At 37.1% G+C, this 19,322-nt stretch overlaps 3 protein-coding genes across 4 annotated transcripts in view; 2 read left to right on the forward strand and 1 right to left on the reverse strand.

Annotated features, from left to right (window-relative positions):
• LOC144963027 (uncharacterized) lies at nt 1-9,528 on the reverse strand. Its single transcript, XM_078896612.1, has 3 exons — nt 9,226-9,528; nt 4,805-4,956; nt 1-4,208 (listed from the first exon to the last, which is right to left on the reverse strand). Exons 1-3 carry the CDS (start codon nt 9,287-9,289, stop codon nt 1,791-1,793), a joined length of 2,634 nt encoding a protein of 877 aa, XP_078752738.1. The 5' UTR covers nt 9,290-9,528; the 3' UTR covers nt 1-1,790.
• LOC144963028 (uncharacterized) overlaps nt 8,492-19,322 on the forward strand; it is a 21,929-nt gene continuing 11,098 nt past the window's right edge. The window contains exon 1 of one of the 2 annotated variants that reach the window (XM_078896614.1): nt 8,492-8,581. The gene's annotated coding sequence lies outside the window, so the exon portion shown is untranslated. Of the gene's footprint in view, nt 8,582-17,336; nt 17,565-19,322 lie in introns of those variants that run through there. The other variant, XM_078896613.1, reaches the window with a different exon arrangement.
• LOC144962801 (uncharacterized) lies at nt 13,143-15,728 on the forward strand. Its single transcript, XM_078896068.1, has one exon. It carries the CDS (start codon nt 13,143-13,145, stop codon nt 15,726-15,728), a length of 2,586 nt encoding a protein of 861 aa, XP_078752194.1.

Here is a 19,322-nt window from a genome sequence, read left to right on the forward strand (position 1 = left end):
TGACGTTTCAAAGTTTATTCAAACCCGAAATACCTGCGAACAAGCAATCGAAGTCATTTTGAGTCATTTTCAACAGTGTCAATATGAAGAATAAGGACATATATTAATTAAGTAAGCATCTGAATCAGAAGTACACAACACCAATTCAATTCATGAAATATCAATGGAATAATCTGTATATGTGGTAGTTACAGAGAAAAAGGTCAATAAAATCCTTAAAAAATTGGTCGGACTCTAACATTTCGCAACAATTATAGACGAAGTGACAAGTTGACGCGCGCACAGTTTTCACACTGGACACCCGACACACTCAAAAATTTCTAAAGTAATCGAAAATGTTGCATACAATGTAACTAATTTTTTTGAATAGACTCATTGCATTAGTTTTTGTATAATAGATCAGCAAATACTGTACAAAAGTTTAAAAAGTACGAAAATGCATGCGGGGAGAAAAAACAGTACGAAAGACGAAACTTGATCACTAAAATGTACATAAAACAAAAACTAGTAGACATAGAGCATCAAAGTAAAAACCCTCTTACAGTAAATTTTAAGCTCTATGCAATTACATTAAACACAAAGTAATAATGTATCATGGCATTTAATTACTGCAGATTGAAAAAAGAAAACTGTCAGGGAAAACTGGAGGACACAACAACAACTGACCTAAACAAAAATGGACATAGACCAAAATCTAATAAACGTAGAGCATTGAAATTAACGCCATTATAAAGATATATTAAAGCTCTATGCGATTATACTAAACACAAAGTAATAATGTAATTCAGTATTTAACTACTGCAGATTTCGTTTTTTTAATGGCGAGTAAAAATAGAGGGTAACAACAAGTCACCTGACTAAAATGGGCATAAAACGAAAACTAATAAAGCTAGAGCATTGAAATAAACATCATCGTAAAGAAAGATTAAAGATCTATGCTATTAAGTTAACAAAATAACATTAGATAACATTGTATTATTTGAAAAGTTAATAAAAGTCATGGTGAAAAGAAAAGGTAGGGACAATGTCTCTGAAAAACTGTTCCCAGCAATGGTGACAATTGACTAAGATCATATAGGATACAGTCAAATATTGGATATTATTGTTCAACGAAGTGAGAAATGAATAGCATTCCCAAAGTTCAAATACAATATTCAGTAATACAAAATAAAAAATCTGAATTCAAAGAAAATTATAACTATAATAATTCGATAAATTTTGAGTCAAAAAAAAATATAAACAAATAAAAAATTACCATTACAAGTACATTTAGTAAAACAAAGATATGCAAACATTATTAAAACCCATGACTGCTAACAAATAAATTAATTTAAGTCAACCGCTCAAGCAGCCTCTTATAAAGAGTTTGTCGGTTACCTGAACAAAAAATTGTTTCCCCAAGGATTATTTTCCTGTACTTAATTTGATTTTTTATTTTCATCAGAGAATTCGGCTGGAACATAATTCTATCTAAGTCTTCTTTTGTACTACAGAGGCCCCCATCCTGTAAAATTGACTGTAGAATCTTAGACTTATCCTCCATCAACTTAAGTTCCTTTTCCCTCTTTTTCCACAAATTTTCATAAATTTTATTCCTGACCTTTTCCCTTTCCAACCGAATTCTCTCCTTACTACGCATTTTCCAGAATGGAGCATTCTTTCTTGCAGATGACAATAACATACATCTTTTCTTAACACTCTGCTGCCCTAACCAACCAGTTGTTTTATTTCTCTTTAACATATTTAATGTTGTCCTCAGATGGAGTGAGGCATTTCTACGTTTATACATATCAAAGTCTAAATCCCCAAAAATTCTTTCCCCTGTTAAATGTCAATGGACATGAATCTAAAATATCTCTAATCTCTTCTGAAAGTTCCCCCCCATAAACACCCCCCTCTAAAAAATCTGAAAGCTGACGCTGCAAAACTTCATTGGCATGGTTAGCTATTTCAATATAAGAATTTTTACACAAAGTTTGGTCACAAGAGGAAGATGACAAAAAATTCAAAAGGACATTTTCATCATTCACAATAAAACATTCATCAAAAACAGAATCATTATTGACATCAATATTCAATCCCACAATCCAAAAATCAAACTTATCTTTCATTTTGGAAACAAAAGGTGCAAACTGGCCATACGAGACATCACTGTTCATTAATTTCCAATATGGACCAGTAAACAATTTGTAGAACAGTCCTATTGATGCAACAACTGACAGTAATTTATTGTCTTGTAAATCTTTTAAAATACTTTGAAGTTTCAAGTCACTTCTATGGGAAACATGGCTATTCAAAAATGTTAAAATATCTTGATTATGATAAATCACAGCAAAGGCATTTTCAAAAAGATTATTGAACCTGTTCGTTCGAAAACTTATAAATTGAGATTTTATATTCTTTGATTTACAATACGCTAACCATTCTTCTCTACAACCACATTTTTCATCCCCCCTTGGTCCAAAAACATCTGAGGCTGTTCTAATAATTCTAAATGCAGAACATTCTTTCCCAGCAAACATATCAAAAATATTGTCTTTATCCCTCCCCATTTTGCCTAAATCCCTTTCAACTTTCAACAATGCTTTTTCAGTGGATGTTACAAGACCTAAAAGAAAGTGTGCATTACAAAAAAGAAATTGAAGTGTACATTCATCATCTTGTAAAACATCTTTTTTAAATTGTAATAATTTTTTATCATATGACTTGTTTACAGCTGCACGATCAGTCATAATACATCTCATTTTTCTAACAATTGATTTAAAAAGTGCATCTTTATCTGAATCTGAGGAGTTATGGTAAATTGTACACAAATCATCTAAAATTTCAATAGTTTTTTCTAATAAAGTTTCTGAATCATCAGAAGCTACCTCACTATACCCTAATGAAAGACTCAATTTATCATCTAAGACTATATGCTTTTCTAAATAATGTTTTTTCTGACGACTTGTCCCATCAGTTGCAAATGTAAAATGTTTACTATCAATAATCTTCTCAACAACATGACAATGAGCAATTTGGGATGCTTCATTTGCAAAATTCAAAATGGTTGAAATACTTGGCAATTGCTCAAGACTAAAATTTACATGAAATAAATGTTTTGAAACATTCTGAACAACACTATTACAATTCTGGGCTGCTACATTACTTTCGCCCAATAAAGACATGTATAAAAGCCTAACGTCATCAGTAAACTGATTAAATTTATCAGTTCTTAATTTCATATCATCTTTATCTGCATCATTTTTCAACAAGTCTGAAATAATATTGGTATTTTCTAATTTTTCTTTCTTCAGTCTCGCTTTCATTGTTTGCTCAGATTTTAGCTGTTTTTTTAAATTAGTAATTTTTTGCTCCAGACTTTGCACAGTTTTCTCAAAATTTGACTTAAGGTCTTTAAATTCTTGATTTATCTTTCGTTTTTCTCTATTTTGCTTTTGGATGTGTTTCCTCAAATTGACATTTCTTTTATATATTTTAGAACTCTTTAAATCAACCAATTGCGAGGACTTTGTTTCAGTAATACTTTTCTGCTTTTTTAATTGAATAGTTAAAGACTTGGACTTTTTAGTATCTTCTTCAAGTGTAAAAATTTTTCTTTGAGACTCCACCAACTCAGCAGATTTACTGTCAATGATCTCTTGAGAATGCTTGTTCATTGCTTCTAACTCATTAATTTTATCTAGCAACTTATTTATATCTGAATCACATTTGCATGTTGTTGGTGTAGTTAAAGATAAGGTTGTATCACTAGGACTAGGATTTTTAACAAAATTAGAAATAGAATCTTTTAAAAACAGAGAAAGCTCAGCAGATTTTTTTTTGCTCTTCAACTGTTTGATATTTTTTAAGACAACTGATGCCTTATGCCGCATTTGGCTCTCGGTATAACTAGGACAAAGTCTAAGAAGCCATTTGTGAACAAATGAATGAGGAAGCTTGTGTTTGCTTCTAAAATGATCAAAATGCAATACAACCTCATTCGTAATTAAAAGACTTTCATCGTTTGGGGTAAAATTGGCAGCATCACCAAGCATTAGTAGGTCCCTCGTCAGTCCCAAACTTGAGAGCAATTCGGGGAATTCATCTTTCACCATTGGTTGGTCCAAGTCACTGTCTTCTGCTTTGAGGAACACCTCAATTTTCCGTATAAGGCTTCCTCTGGCAAGCGGTTGATCTGGAAATATCTTGTGGTACCAAGAAGTGACCTGTATGACAAATCAAATGATATCAAAATTTATCTTCTAAGACAGCAACTTGACAATGATAGACTACAGAAAAAACACACACACACACCATGAACATGACCACCTCAATTTCCACAATTACCTGTTTACACACAAAACAGGGCAAATTACAGATGTCGTAGGTCTCTATCAACACAACTAAGGTTAAATCAGAGACAGCTGATACCAAATCTCACACTTTATCAAAGCAATGTCGTTTACGATATCAAACATATTAGGCACCCTATCAGTAGCCATGCCGACTGGCAGCACAATAAAAGTGAGATACAACAGAAAAGAAATTATAAAACTGTAGTGACAATGGTGGCCATTGTACCAATATTCGCTTAGATCACTTTCAGGCACAGATGAATTTGCGTGGTTGATGTCATAGATACGAGTAATATCTATGTTTTATCAGAGAGGACATTGATATCTTGAGGGTAAATGACTGGGAAATTACATTAAATACAGAGGCAGAACTCACCAAGAAAGACATCAAATCACCCACAAGCAATATATGCGAATTCTTTTTTTTTTTAATTATTAAAAAATTGAAATAGCAAACAATCACTCACATCATCCCAAGTTGCATTTGCATCATTCTTTAAGCAAAATAACTGCAGCAAGACTTTGGGTGTAGGGGCTCCCAATTGAGGAAGTGCAGGCTTTCTTCCACGACCTGTGTGCAGGAAATGATCAGCTAACTTCTTAAAGTCATCAGTTTCCCCTGAAATACAGAAGGCAAAATATTATTTTATAATAACTATTTTTCATTCAAACATAAACTTCATTCAACTTGCTGCATAAAAATGTCATGATTTTAAGTCTTAGCTAAGCATTTCGATAACTCCAGTCAGGTGGCCACTATCACATATTTTCAACAGTAAAATATTAATAATCAGGAATTTGTAGAGAAGCAAATCAATGCTTATTTCAAGACTCTTCCATCTGACCGGGTCAAACTTTGACTTTGGCGTTTTGAGTTTGAAAATTTTAAAAATGACTAACTTTAACCAGTATTTTAGAGAAAATATAAATTAATCCAACTTTACTAGCTTACACAGAACCGGTGATTGAAGGGATAAAAAGTCAGATACTACTTATTTCTGCAAAGTAAAAATTGAATGAAAGTTGTCGTCAGGGTAAACAAGCCCAAATCACCATGAAAAGCTGACAATGCCGCCATTTTGAATTCGCCGATTTTTCGAAAAACAAAACCATTTTCTTATGATTTAATGACACTGGTTTTATTTAAAGTAAAACCACTTTATTCTACTTTAAAAACAAAAAGAAGTACTCATAATACAAAATTAATCGCAATCATGAGGGAAACCAAGACTTATACTTATCTCCTTTTTTACAACTTAACGGTAACGACTCGCACTCTCTCTTTCACTTCGACTGTGATTCTCACAATCACCCAACCCAATGTAGGGAGCAATACGCTGTGATTATCCCCAGACACCTGTCTGGGGATAATAAAAATTTGTTATCCCCAGACACCTGTCTGGGGATAACGAATTTTTATTATCCCCAGACGCATATTTGAAACTCCGCTCTTTTAAACAATTATCCACATTCCAGAATATGGAATGTTTCCAGATGCACATAGAAATAAGGAAAGTTAATAAAATATCTATAAAAACATAAAATTAACCAACATTGAAATCAGTTGTTACTACATATACACAATATGCGTCGACTTCGAAGTGGGTGTCATGGCCGAATGGTTTAGTTTGACCATAATCGACGTTGTGGGTTCAAATCCTGGTAACGTCACTTTTTTTTTTTTTAATTCCGTCTTCTTTTTACAGAACGTTGAAAGGGATAAATGTCCCATCCATCCTCCCCCCACCTCTTTTTTTTTATTATTAAACTCTCTCTCTCTCTCTCTCTCTCTCTCTCTCTCTCTCTCTCTCTCTCTCTCTCTCTCTTTTTTTTTTCTTGTTTCTCGCAAATAAATTCGTCCCCACTCCGATCTCAAATAGTGTCTAAAAAGAATAAATAATTAAAAAGCAAACAAACAGAAATATTCAGAGAGCGACCAAATGGTCAGATAGAGGAGAAAAAAAAACAATAATTGTTTTAAAAATAAAAACAATTTAAGAAATTCATGCTCAGAAACGGAACATTTACATAAAGGTTTAGCAAACAAAAAACTCTAAGGTTTAGGTCAAAATATAAAAAAGAAAAAAGAAAAAGAGAGATTTCCCTCGGAGCAGGGAATAGTGTTAACAATAATAATAATAATAATAATAATAATAATAATAATAATAATAATAATAATAATAATAATTATTAATATTATTATAATAATAATAATAATAATAATAATAATAATAGTAATAATAATAGTAATAGTATGATAATAAGAGTATTAATAATAAAAATAATACTATTATTGATAATAATATAATAATGATTATGATGGTAATAGTAATAATAATAACAAATATTACAATTATTATTATTATTATTATTATTATTATCATTGACCAAAACAAAAAAAAACAATAATAGATCGAGAGCAAATTAAATAATGAAATAATATTATCGGAGAAATAAAAAATTCAACTGATTAAAAAAAAACTCTTGCTCGGAACTCGGAACAAAAGTGAAAACAATGAAAATCAATTGGGAAGAAAGAAAGAAAAGTAAAAAAAAAAAAAAAATGAGTGGGGGGGGGGGGGGGGGGGCGGTCGCGACTGGGTCGAATCTGTGCAGCAAAAAGGAGTAAAATGAAAGGTGGCCTTACCCACTGAGCTGCCTATCCACACCGCTATCGGAATATTTTAAATTCATATATGAGCTAAACATATTTCCACCATTTTTGATTCCTTGTTTTGGTAGTTATTTTCATCTCTGATTCGAATAAAAATATGTTGTTGGATCTAGTTTTGTGGACGTGTGATACTAAATTGTATTGTCTTGTGCGAAGCAGACAGGAAAATAACAGGTGTGGGTTTTGGGCTTTGGGGCGAACAACACCATGGCCTAGGAATTTGTCCGCGACATAAAAATGATTCCCGGTCGTCCCCAAAATTGTGGCCAGAATGAGCAAATTATAGAAACAAGAGATGATCAATAAAGTTAACAGGTAGGTTGGTAATGAAAATTTAAATGGTTGGTGGACTATGAACAGATTTGATGATTAACAACTTTCTTCCTGGTTGAAAATAAAAAGTCGAATTGCCAGTTTGACGTTTTCAGATCAAAGTAACAAAAGAAATTTCACTGATCCATTTGCTTTAAAATATTTTTTTTAAAAGAGCTGGATTTGACATTTGATCACTATTTACTTTCATCTTGTGTTAAATATCACTTGATATATTAACTGTTTTGGGACAAACCACTAGTATTTTTTCCAGAATATTTGGTATTTTTCACACCTAGTTTGGCATTTTGCATAAAATCTTTCTGCCCACTTGCTACATGCGTCTGGGGATAGTATCCTCAGACAGGTGTCTGGGGATAACAAAAATTGGTTATCCCCAGACACCTGTCTGGGGATAACGAATTTTTATTATCCCCAGACAGGCGTCTGGGAATAATGACACCAGACGCCTGTCTGGGGATAATAAAAATTCGTTATCCCCAGACAGGTGTCTGGGGATAACCAATTTTTGTTATCCCCAGACACCTGTCTGAGGATACTATCCCCAGACGCATGTAGCAAGTGGGCAGAAAGATTTTATGCAAAATGCCAAACTAGGCGTGAAAAATACCAAATATTCTGGAAAAAATACTAGTGGTTGTGTCCCAAAACAGTTAATATATCAAGTGATATTAAACACAAGATGAAAGTAAATAGTGATCAAATGTCAAATCCAGCTCTTTAAAAAAAAAATATTTTAAAGCAAATGGATCAATGAAATTTCTTTTGTAACTTTGATTTGAAAACGTCAAACTGGCAATTCGACTTTTTATTTTCAACCAGGAAGAAAGTTGTTAATCATCAAATCTGTTCATAGTCCACCAACCATTTAAATTTTCATTACCAACCTACCTGTTAACTTTATTAATCATCTCTTGTTTCTATAATTTGCTCATTCTGGCCACAATTTTGGGGACGACCGGGAATAATTTTTATGTCGCGGACGAATTCCTAGGCCATGGTGTTGTTCGCCCCAAAGCCCAAACAAAACCCACACCTGTTATTTTCCTGTCTGCTACGCACAAGACAATACAATTTAGTATCACACGTCCACAAAACTAGATCCAACAACATAATTTTATTCGAATCAGAGATGAAAATAACTACCAAAATAAGGAAGCAAAAATGGTGGAAATATGTTTAGCTCATATATGAATTTAAAATATTCCGATAGCGGTGTGGATAGGCAGCTCAGTGGGTAAGGCCACCTTTCATTTTACTCCTTTTAGCTGCACAGATTCGACCCAGTCGTTTAATAATAAAAAAAAAGAGGTGGGGGAAGGATGGATGGGACATTTATCCCTTTCAACGTTCTGTAAAAAGAAGACGGAATTTTTTTATTTTTTTTTAAAGTGTCGTTACCAGGATTCGAACCCACAACGTCGATTATGGTCAAACTTCCAGGGCAGACGACTAAACCATTCGGCCATGACACCCACTTCGAAGTCGACGCATATTGTGTATATGTAGTAACAACTGATTTTAATGTTGGTTCATTTTATGTTTTTATAGATATTTTATTAACTTTCCTTATTTCTATGTGCATCTGGAAACATTCCATATTCTGGAATGTGGATAATTGTTTAAAAGAGCGGAGTTTCAAATATGCGTCTGGGGATAATGAAAATTCGTTATCCCCAGACAGTTGTCTGGGGATAACAAATTTTTATTATCCCCAGACAGGCGTCTGGGGATAATCACAGCGTATTATTTATTTATTTTATTTTCTCATCGTGAATGAGATGTAAAAATCAATTCACGACACCAATAAGCCCGTTAAATCTTAGAGTAACTACTCAATAAATTATTATTTTTCTTTTCGAAGGTAAAATTTTTACTTACGAAGAGGTTTCAAAATGTCAAAGGTGTCGTTTTCGCCTCGAGTGCCAGTCCGACAAGACTCCATAGGTGAGGCAGGCGATCAGCCAGTCGGCAATTCCAGAATTCGATCACAAGTGAAAAGGGGGGGTTGTTCAATCTTGATTCCTCCGTTGGAGAAACATGATACAGGAAAACAAACTACATCATGATTAAGCAGATGTTTTCTTTTATAGATACGAAAAGCGTGGCGATGTCTTAAAACCTTTTACGGCGTCAAATTTCTGAAATCAGTTCTTCAACTCGACTTTTTTAGGGCTCTCCAATAGTGTTGGGTTATTTGATCGCTTTTACTCGATCGACGACCGAGCGCCAAGCCACGAGTCAGTGCTCGATCTCAATGCCGGAAGAGCGAGTCAGTAAAACGATCACTCGATCGCAAAACGATCAAGCGGGTTGTGAGCTTGAGACGATCTTGACACGTGAGACGAGCTTGAGACGATCAGGATTCGAGCGAGCGGAGGGGTAACGAGTGTTTCGAATCATTTCAAATTCAAACGATCACAGTTTGCCATCCGATACCAATCGCCAATGTTTGCACACGGTAGTCTGTGGTTCTTCCACAGCCCTCACTCCTTGTCAGATGTTAGTGTGTCTGGGTGGCAGTGGCAGGGAAAGTCGTATAGGTGTATCACGCGTGTGTGACAAGACTTCATTAAACCTACTAAAGTTTGACTATCACACACACACACACATACACACACACACACACTAAGGCTATTTCTATGACACACACGCATCCCTCTATCAATGAACACTCCTACAGTAGTGCGGCTATGTGGTCTAGTCATGACGTAACTATAGTACTCTTGTCGGCCATGGGTCTAGTGCATTATAATGGTCTAGTGGTATGACACCCGTGTTCGGATCGGAAAGTCCTGGGTTCGAGCCTCGCGCTCGGTGCATAGTTGAGTCTTTGGACAAGGCTCTTTACTCACATTCTCTCACCGTACTCAGGTGTAAAATGAGTACCTGGCCGTTAACAGCGTTGTCTTTGTCTGAAAAATTGTAATATCGCCTAACAGGCGGCATGTCCCGTCCTACATATTAAATGTTGCTGTTGACCGGGGACCCCTTTACAAAGCGCTTTGATCACATTTAGTGGATATTGTAAAGCTCAATTTTTTAAAGTAAAACATTAGCTTTGAATATGGAATGTTTCAATTTTAGATGCCTGTGTATTCTTTGTTAGTTCCCATCATCATCATCATCATCATCATCATCATCATCATCATCATCATCAGGGGCAGCGGTACGGTCTTTGGTTGGCACCCGAAAGGTACCGAGTTCGATCACCCGCCGCTGAGTGGTCTTGAGCAAGTCACCTTGCCCTAACTAAATTTGCGGCGCTGCACTGCGGCTATCGCTTGGGTTATTCCAGTCTTCCCTTAGAATAGACCCGAAAGACGAATCTCCCCTATGGGATGAATAAAGGGAATTATGTTTAATTTATTTATCATCACCATCATATCAGCGGGATCATCATCATCACCACCACCACCACCACCACCCTAATAATAATGGATAAAATAATAATCAACACATTTCAATGTAATAATCAATCTAAAATCAATCAGTGCTCCTAAAAGACCCTTTGATTTCTTTGTCTAATTCGTTCCATACTTTTGGAGTCCCGACAAAGAAAGCTTTTCAGCTAACTATAGTTTATATATGGAAATATTAATCAGTCGTTTATATTGGAATCGGAGTTGTCTAGCAGGTGTATTAGTTCAAAGCGCATTTCCAAGGATTTACCATGCTCAATGAACTTCACAATATTTAATTTAATTTATTCCTCCGGCACGCCATATCGACCATACATCCATTTCGTACAGAAGGTACCGATCGCTGTTTGGAGTCTTTTTGTATTAAAGCTCTTTACAATACCCGTCATTGCTTATAAGATAAGAATACATTCACACCTGAGTCAAGTGTCTTACACACGGACTTAACGTCTGGATCACAATTTTCAACAATCACTGTCACTCATCCGGCCATTGACAAGGCTTGATTTTCTGACAAGAGACACCGTACCACTGAGCGACCGAACAAATAATCACCATCTGCGCCATCGTCATCATCATCATCATTATCATCATCCTCATCACAGCCGTAACAGCCAGCAAAACCACAATCATCATCTTCGGGTCCGGTCTATCCGTGTTGGGGGTGGGGGTGGAACCTGCTAAAGTATTTCATTTTTTAAACAGAAACACGATAATCATCATCATCGTCATCCATTGTCGTCGGCATCGTTATCATCGTGTCCGGGCAATCCGTGTGTGTCTGGGTGTGGAACCTGCTAAATATTATTATTATCTACCTACCTAATAAAAACACACCATTCTTGTTCATTTATTTTTTAAATAATGAAATGAAAGGCACGACCTTTCCCGCACACACAAGAGGCGATGACGACCAGTGACAAATTATGGGAGGTGGGGGCGGCCGACAACTTTTGGCGCGACATAAATATGAAATGTTGAGGTGACAGCGGGATGATGGTGGTGGGAGGGGGAGGGGGGGGGGGTCTCAACCCTTCACCATCGACAACTGTTTGATGGTGTGTGTGTGTGTGTGTGTGTGTGTGTGTGTGTATGTGTGTGTGATGCGACGAACGATCATAATCAAGGCTGCCAGACAGCCAGATTTCTTCTTGCCCAAGTAGTCAAATAGACCCCAAATAGCCAAACACCACAAGCATTCTGACTCCCTTGAAAAACTCATTGGTTTTGATTAACAAAACAATCGACTACAGTTGGATAAACTTATCTTTTCATTTTTTTTAAATAAAAGATTTTTTTTAAAAATGAATAATAATAGAAAAGCGTTTCTTAGTAACCAATTTTGAACTTGGCCATCTGGCAGCCCCTATCATAACCAGCTGCAGTCAAGCCAGCCACAGACATAAGAGAGGGAGGGGTATGTGAAGTTTCCTGTGGCAAAACGAGTTGCTCGTGTTTTTTTTTTTCAAACGAATCACTGCTTGATGACGTCACTGACTCGAAACCCGCCCGAAACCCGCTCGATTTTAGATGACTCGATCGAAAACCCGCTCGATTTGATAGTTTCAAACTCGACCCAGCACTACTCTCCAACTAGAAAACCCGGCTTGTGTTCCACCGTTCGAAAGCCCTATTTCCGGTCTTTCGATTGGTCTATATTAGCTATGTGTCGATCCGACCTTCCTCCACTGAAGAGCGCTCGTTTAAAGCAATGCACCATCGCTTTTTTAGAGGGGGAAACTCACCGAGTTCGTGGGCACATTGAGAATGACCATAACCGATTCACAAACGTTTTAAATATAGATTTTTAGTTCTTGACCAAGAAAAACTAAGACATTTAAAAAGAAGAAGAAAAGATTTTTATTCTTATATAAATTTTATTTGCAAAAAGTTTTTAAGGGAGGAGATAGAGCGGGTAACAAATTAACTAAAATACGATTGACCGGCTTTCACGTACCGATTTCAACTGCGCGCAGGCGTAACTTTGTGGTACCTACCGTAGGTAGCCATATTATGAGTAAAATTATGGATCTGATTGGTTCCTGCTACTAAAACCTGAACTCTGACCATTTTTTTATAAATAGAGAAGTACCAGCCTTCATTCTTCCTCTCTCACTATGTCTCATGACTTGACCAGAATTTAGTGGTTTTTATTATATTTAGCAGACTATACTCCATTCTTCATAAGAATGAGGAGCAGGCTTCTGGAGTTCTGAGAAATGGTCGTAAACTCCGCCAATCAGAAATACATAAAAATATTTTTTTTAAAAAGGATTACACCCCTTTAGAAAGGGAAGAGATGAGGAAATTGGTAGAGATGAGAGACAAAAAAAGGGAAGAGACAATACAGAAAGGGGGAGAGGAGAAGTGGACAATATGGAGGGGGAAAGTTGTAGATTCCAATCGAAGACAGGGCAGGCCAGCAGACAGAAAGAGAGAGGAGGAAAGAAAATAACCAACGATTTTAGTTCTAATGTACAGAATGTTTTTAACCCCCATCAGACGGACAGTTTTAAGTGCTTGTACAAAAAATTAGACCGTCATCGCACGGACATTTTAAAGTGCTTTTATACAAATTCAGATTCTTTTATCAACAAGAGAGATGAACTTTTATTAACGATTGATGCTGAGAGTGTTGATGTTATAAGTATAACTGAAGTGTTACCTAAAAATCAGCAAACCCCAAATATTTTGGACCTGGTTTTTACAAATGAACATTCAATGATTGACTCAATAAGACATGAGGCTCCACTAGGCAAGAGTCACCACCAGGTTTTATATTTTGACTTTAGATGTTACACAAAGAAATGTTACTCGAACGAACCCCGCTACTGTTTCGATAAAGGCGACTACAAACAGCTTTCTGAATTAGTCTCAGCTGCAGACCTAACACAAAAAATAATAAACCTGTCTGTACTCGATGCATGGACTATTATCAAATCTGAAGTTATGTCAGCAGTGGACATCAGCGTACCAAAAGTTAAAAGTAGTTCAGACAGAACTTCACCTCGGTGGATCAATCCTACAGTCTTGGCAAAACTCAAGAAAAAGAAGCAAGCTTACAAAAAGTACTTAGAAACTAGAGAGGGTGCAGACTATATTAATTACACGAGGGCCAGAAATCAAGCCAAAAGCTCATGCAGAATTGCTGTAAAGGACTATGAGAGATCTATTTCTCGTATGGCTAAAGTGAACCCGAAAAAGTTTTTTGCATATGCTAGAACAAAAACGAAGACTAAAGACGGTATTGCGGATTTGTATGATGATCATAAGACAGCCTCATCTAACATTGACAAAGCCAATATTCTTAACAAGTTCTTTAGCAGTGTATTCACCAACGAGGATCTTACTAATATACCTACATGTGAAAGAAAAAGTGTAAACAACATACTATCAGATATAGAATTCGACAAAGACACTGTAAAGAAGAAACTAGACAAACTCCATATGAACAAGTCCCCAGGACCTGACATGTTCCACCCCCGCGTATTATGTCAGTTGTCAGAAGAACTCTCCGAACCATTAGCGTTACTGTTCCAAAAATCACTTGACTCAGGAACTCTTCCACCCGATTGGAAAGAAGCACAAGTTACACCGTTATTCAAGAAAGGAGACAAGAGTAATCCGGGCAATTATCGACCAGTTAGCCTCACCTCAGTGGTTTGCAAAATAATGGAGAGCATTATTAGAGACTATGTCATAACTCACCTAAAGAACAACAAGTTACTGTCTGAATGCCAACATGGCTTTGTTTCTGGCAGGTCATGTTCAACTAACCTCCTAAAGACTTTAAATGATTGGACAGAGTTTCTCGACCAAGGATCTTCGGTTGACGCAATCTACTTAGATTTTGCTAAAGCTTTTGATTCTGTTCCCCATCAAAGACTCTTAAACAAACTGGAAGCTCATGGTGTTCAAGGAAATACTCTAAGCTGGATTAAGCATTTTCTAGTAGGCAGGAAACAGAGAGTTAGCGTGCAAGGCACAGTGTCAAATTGGACAGAAGTTCTTAGTGGAGTGCCACAAGGCAGCGTCTTAGGTCCAACTCTTTTCGTAATCTTCATTAATGATTTACCAAGTATTTTGTCTAGCTCATGTTCAATGTATGCCGATGATACTAAAGTATACAGAAAGGTAAACAATCTAGAAAATAGAGACAGTCTTCAGTTAGATATTGACAATCTAGTTAACTGGGCAGACGATTGGCAACTGAAGTTCAACGCTGGAAAATGCACAGTGCTACATCTTGGAACGAAAAACAAAATCTTTCACTACGATATGAGACAGCATCACTGTAACGACAGAACAGCTCTGAATAAGTCAAAACTTGAGAAAGATTTGGGAGTACATGTTGATACTAAATTAAAATTCTCAAAGCATATAGAAACACAAGTTAATAAGGCAAACAGAATCCTTGGACTCATCAGAAGATCTTTTACCTATTTAGATGCAGCAACTATGAAAATACTATTTACTGCATTAGTCAGACCCCATCTCGAGTTCAGCAACTCAGTATGGTCACCACAAATTGAGAAAGATAAGAAACTTATTGAAGGCGTGCTTCGCAGAGCAACAAAAGTAATTCCTGGGTCGAAAGATAAGCAATATGAGGATAGACTGAAACGTATTGAAATTCCAAGCATGACATACAGACGAGTACGAGGTGATATGATTGAAACATACACGTTTACACACAGTTTGTATCAAGTCGAGAGTAAACTTTTCGTGTTTGCAAACAATGGAACCAGAGGTCATAATTACAAGCTGCATAAACCAAGGTGTAACACATCGCTTAGGCAACACTACTTTAATCAACGTGTGATCGACCGCTGGAACAGTCTCCCTGAAACGGTGACCAATGCTCCAAGTGTCAACGCCTTCAAAAATAGCTTAGATAGCCACTTAGCAGATTACATGTTTAGCATAGTTGAACCGCCCATTAAGATCCCATCAAAGGGTTAGACGTATATACAGGTCAAAAGATCTGTTAGGGTTAGGGCCTTCAATTTATCAAAAAGTTTATATATTATAGATACAGGTCAAAAGATCTGTTAGGGCTTTTTATTGACTTTTATCTCGATGAACTGAATGCCAAGATCAGCAAAGGCACAAAACGCCTAATACGCTGGAAAACTATACTATACTATACTATTCAATTTCCTAACTTTACTCGTAGCGTCACCCAGCGCGTATTGTCTTTCCCCTAAGACTGAAGAGAACGACTTCAGGGTCTTTTTGCATCTTATGATTTTTGCAAGTTTGAGCGTTACTCCTTCGCACCAGATCGTATCGTACACCGCCGATAAGTCTAAACACAGCACCGGTTTGCTGTTTCCTCTCGAACTCTGCCTCAATAATATGCACTTTAAGGGCAATGACCTGTTCCGTAGTGCACTTCCCTTCCCTGAAGCCCGCCTGCCCGGGTGGCAGGGCAGCGTCTAGGACCGGCCTCATTCGGTTTAATAGAACTCGCTCGAAGAGTTTGTACAAGCAGCTCAGAAGTGATATGGGACTGTAACTGTCGGCCCCCTTCGCCGGCTTCTCTGGTTTCGGGATGGCAACTATCTTAGCGTGCTTCCACACTTGTGGGAGCTCTCCTTTTGCAAGGACGTCAGACATTGCCTCTGCCAGCCAAGCCCGTGCCCTGGGGCCCAGATACGTCACCATATCGGAATATAATATGCCGTCGATCCCTGCTGCCTTGCCGTTTTTTGACACCGCTAATGGCTGCTCCCATTTCTCGGAGACTGAACGGGGATGTCCAGACTCGACCGCAGGTAGCGAGTCCAAAATCGGACGGTACGCCTTGCGGACGCCACGCTCGAAAGCCTGATTTTGGAAACCCGAAGAGGAGAGAGTTGCAATAGTCTAATCTCGAGGTTATCAGTGAGTGAACCAGCATTTTGCATGCGTCTTCGTCGATAAGGTTCCGCACATGTCCGATGTTTCCGAGCAAATAGGGAATATTTTGACATCATTTCGAGATGTGAGTTTGCATGTCCAAAAATTCATCTAAATAACAGCCTAAATTTCTGACACTTTCAGAGTTTTGATGTTATTTATAATAATGTCCTCCATCATGACAGTTTTGCCTTTTCCCTCTGAACACAATGAGTTCAGTCTTGTCGTCATTGAACTTAAGTTTGTTCGCTGACACCCAGGACCCGATTTCTTGCACTAAGTCTGTCAGACTAATGGTAACAGATTCACAATCGTTGAAAGACATTGGACAATAAAGTTGCGTGTCGTCGGCATAGATACGATTACGATGGTCGGTCGGCGCCATGAGTTCAGATTTAGCCGAATAAATCTACTCAAATTTTTCTAAATTAATTTTCCAGCTGTTACGGAAATAACGTAGACATATGAAAGGGAGTGGGGGCAGAGCAAACTATGGTGTTATAGATGGCATTGGGGTGGGGTTAGAAAAAGAAAAAAAAAACCACAAACAAACAAACAAAAGAAAAGAAAGTTAGAAAAGAAACATTATCAAAGTACGATATTATTAATTGACGACGCAAAATGAAAAGGTACTGGTAAACTCTAGACCCAACTCAATACTCAATACTCAAATTTAGGTCTCGCAACTCGCATCAAAACAAAGTTTCAGGAAGTGAGAGAGAAAAAAAAAAGGAGTTGTAAAGATTTAAGAGAAGAAAAAAAGAGCATGTTAAGGAAACCTTTGGTGATCATGGACCAGATGGACTCTACAAACACACATAACTATATGATGTGTGACCTTGAACGTTTAAGTTTACATCTGAATGAGTAACATTCTCCTTCGCTTCACCCTTTGCGGTAAAGAATTTATTGTGGTTGGACAAGGGAAGGGGGGGGGGGGGGGGGGGGGGGGATAAGTAATAATGACCGTTCTTTATTTGGCAACACTTTTAGGGCACATTAAAAAAAAAAAATTGTCAGCTATTTCTCTTGACCAACATGAAAAATCTGGCTAACAAAACATCAGTAAAAGTAAAATGACATTGCTTGGAAGGGGCCACGTTTTTTTGTTTTGTTTTTTAGGAATGCACCCGCAATAGTATGCACTTCAAATAGTGCCGCACGGGTTTTGGTTATCGAGAACAGTAACACCAGGAACATAGCTCAACCAGGAACTAGTACCATGAACCTCCATGTTACTGTTACTGTGTGTGTGTGTGTATTGTGTGTGTGTGTGTAGAGAGAGAGAGAGAGCGCGCAAACCAGCCTACGTCCCTCCCTCCAGTCTGAACCTCTCGTCTGTCTGTGGTTGGTACCACAAACACGAGTACGCAACCTCTCGTCTGTCTGTGGTTGGTACCACAAACACGAGTACGAACGTCGTACCCGTGTCATCTATGCGCAATACTACTTAGGACATGACTGATACGAAACTCTCTTCGACCGGAACAATCGCACCAGGAACACAATCGTACCAGGAACATGAAAATGTTCCGAATGCCCGCCGCTAAGGGAGCGTTCACATATTACGTCATCAAAAATTTGCCCTTTTTAGACCCCCCCCCCCTCCCCCAAGTCATCACTTGTCATCATTGACCTGACCCCCCCCCCCCCCCCCAACAGATGATGACGTCATCTAATTTAATAAAAACTAAAAGATAACTTTAATTTCACAATATTTATTATTCGTTTTTCAAACCATAAACATTGATTATCAACGTTTGATAAAACACATTCAGACATTTTATTAATTTCAGAAACTGTTGATAATTTATGTTTTACGATAGAATGGGGACATAAAATTTAAATTTGCAAAGATAAAATCTAACAAACATTATTTAAATTAGGCTACTTGGTGCAGGTGCTATTAAAAAAAATTCAGAAAGTGTAATTTAAAATAGTATAGGAGGCAAATTATTTTATAGCATATTAGTTTTTTAGTGGAATGAATTTCTGTTTCAATTTCCAAACATAAAATTAATTGATTCAAAAATGTTTCTGCCTTGGACCTCTGGCAATGTACTATAAATAGTATCATCAATTTCATCTTCATCGTCATCATTTTCTCCCATTTGCTGTTCTTCTTGTATGCCGCATTTTCGTGAATGGTCTTTCATTGCTGTGATCGAGGAGTGATACAATGAACATTTAGGGCAAGTTCGCCTTTTGAGAAGTGATACCCCTTTCCCATCTTGTTTCTTGAGAGATGGGCAATACTCATCATAGCAATTTATCTTTAGCTGTTTTGAAAGGAACAAACTTTGAAATAGGCTTAATTTGCCTATGTTTTGATGACATCATCTTGGGTCTGACCCCCCCCCCCCTCCCCCATGTCAACGCATGTCAACATTTGGTAGACCCCCCCTCCCCCCCTAGCTGATGACGTAATATGTGAACGCTCCCTAACTTCAAACTGTCATTGGCCAATAAGTAATTTTTTAGTTGTTTTTTATGTCTTTTCAGTAAAAAAAATTTTTCTGCAGCAATATGTGACAATATTGTGCTGGAAATTGTGATTGTTGCTTGTTTGACTTTTGAATGTCTTCTATTTGTATGAACTGGTTCCTACTCTTTTCCTGACCATAAAAAAGTTGAGGACTATGTCTGATGGTTTTA

Source organism: Berghia stephanieae, chromosome 1, assembly GCF_034508935.2.
Source record: "Berghia stephanieae isolate SIO BIC M18660-M18661 chromosome 1, UCSD_Bste_1.3, whole genome shotgun sequence".
NCBI classification, from domain to species: Eukaryota; Metazoa; Mollusca; class Gastropoda; order Nudibranchia; family Aeolidiidae; genus Berghia; species Berghia stephanieae.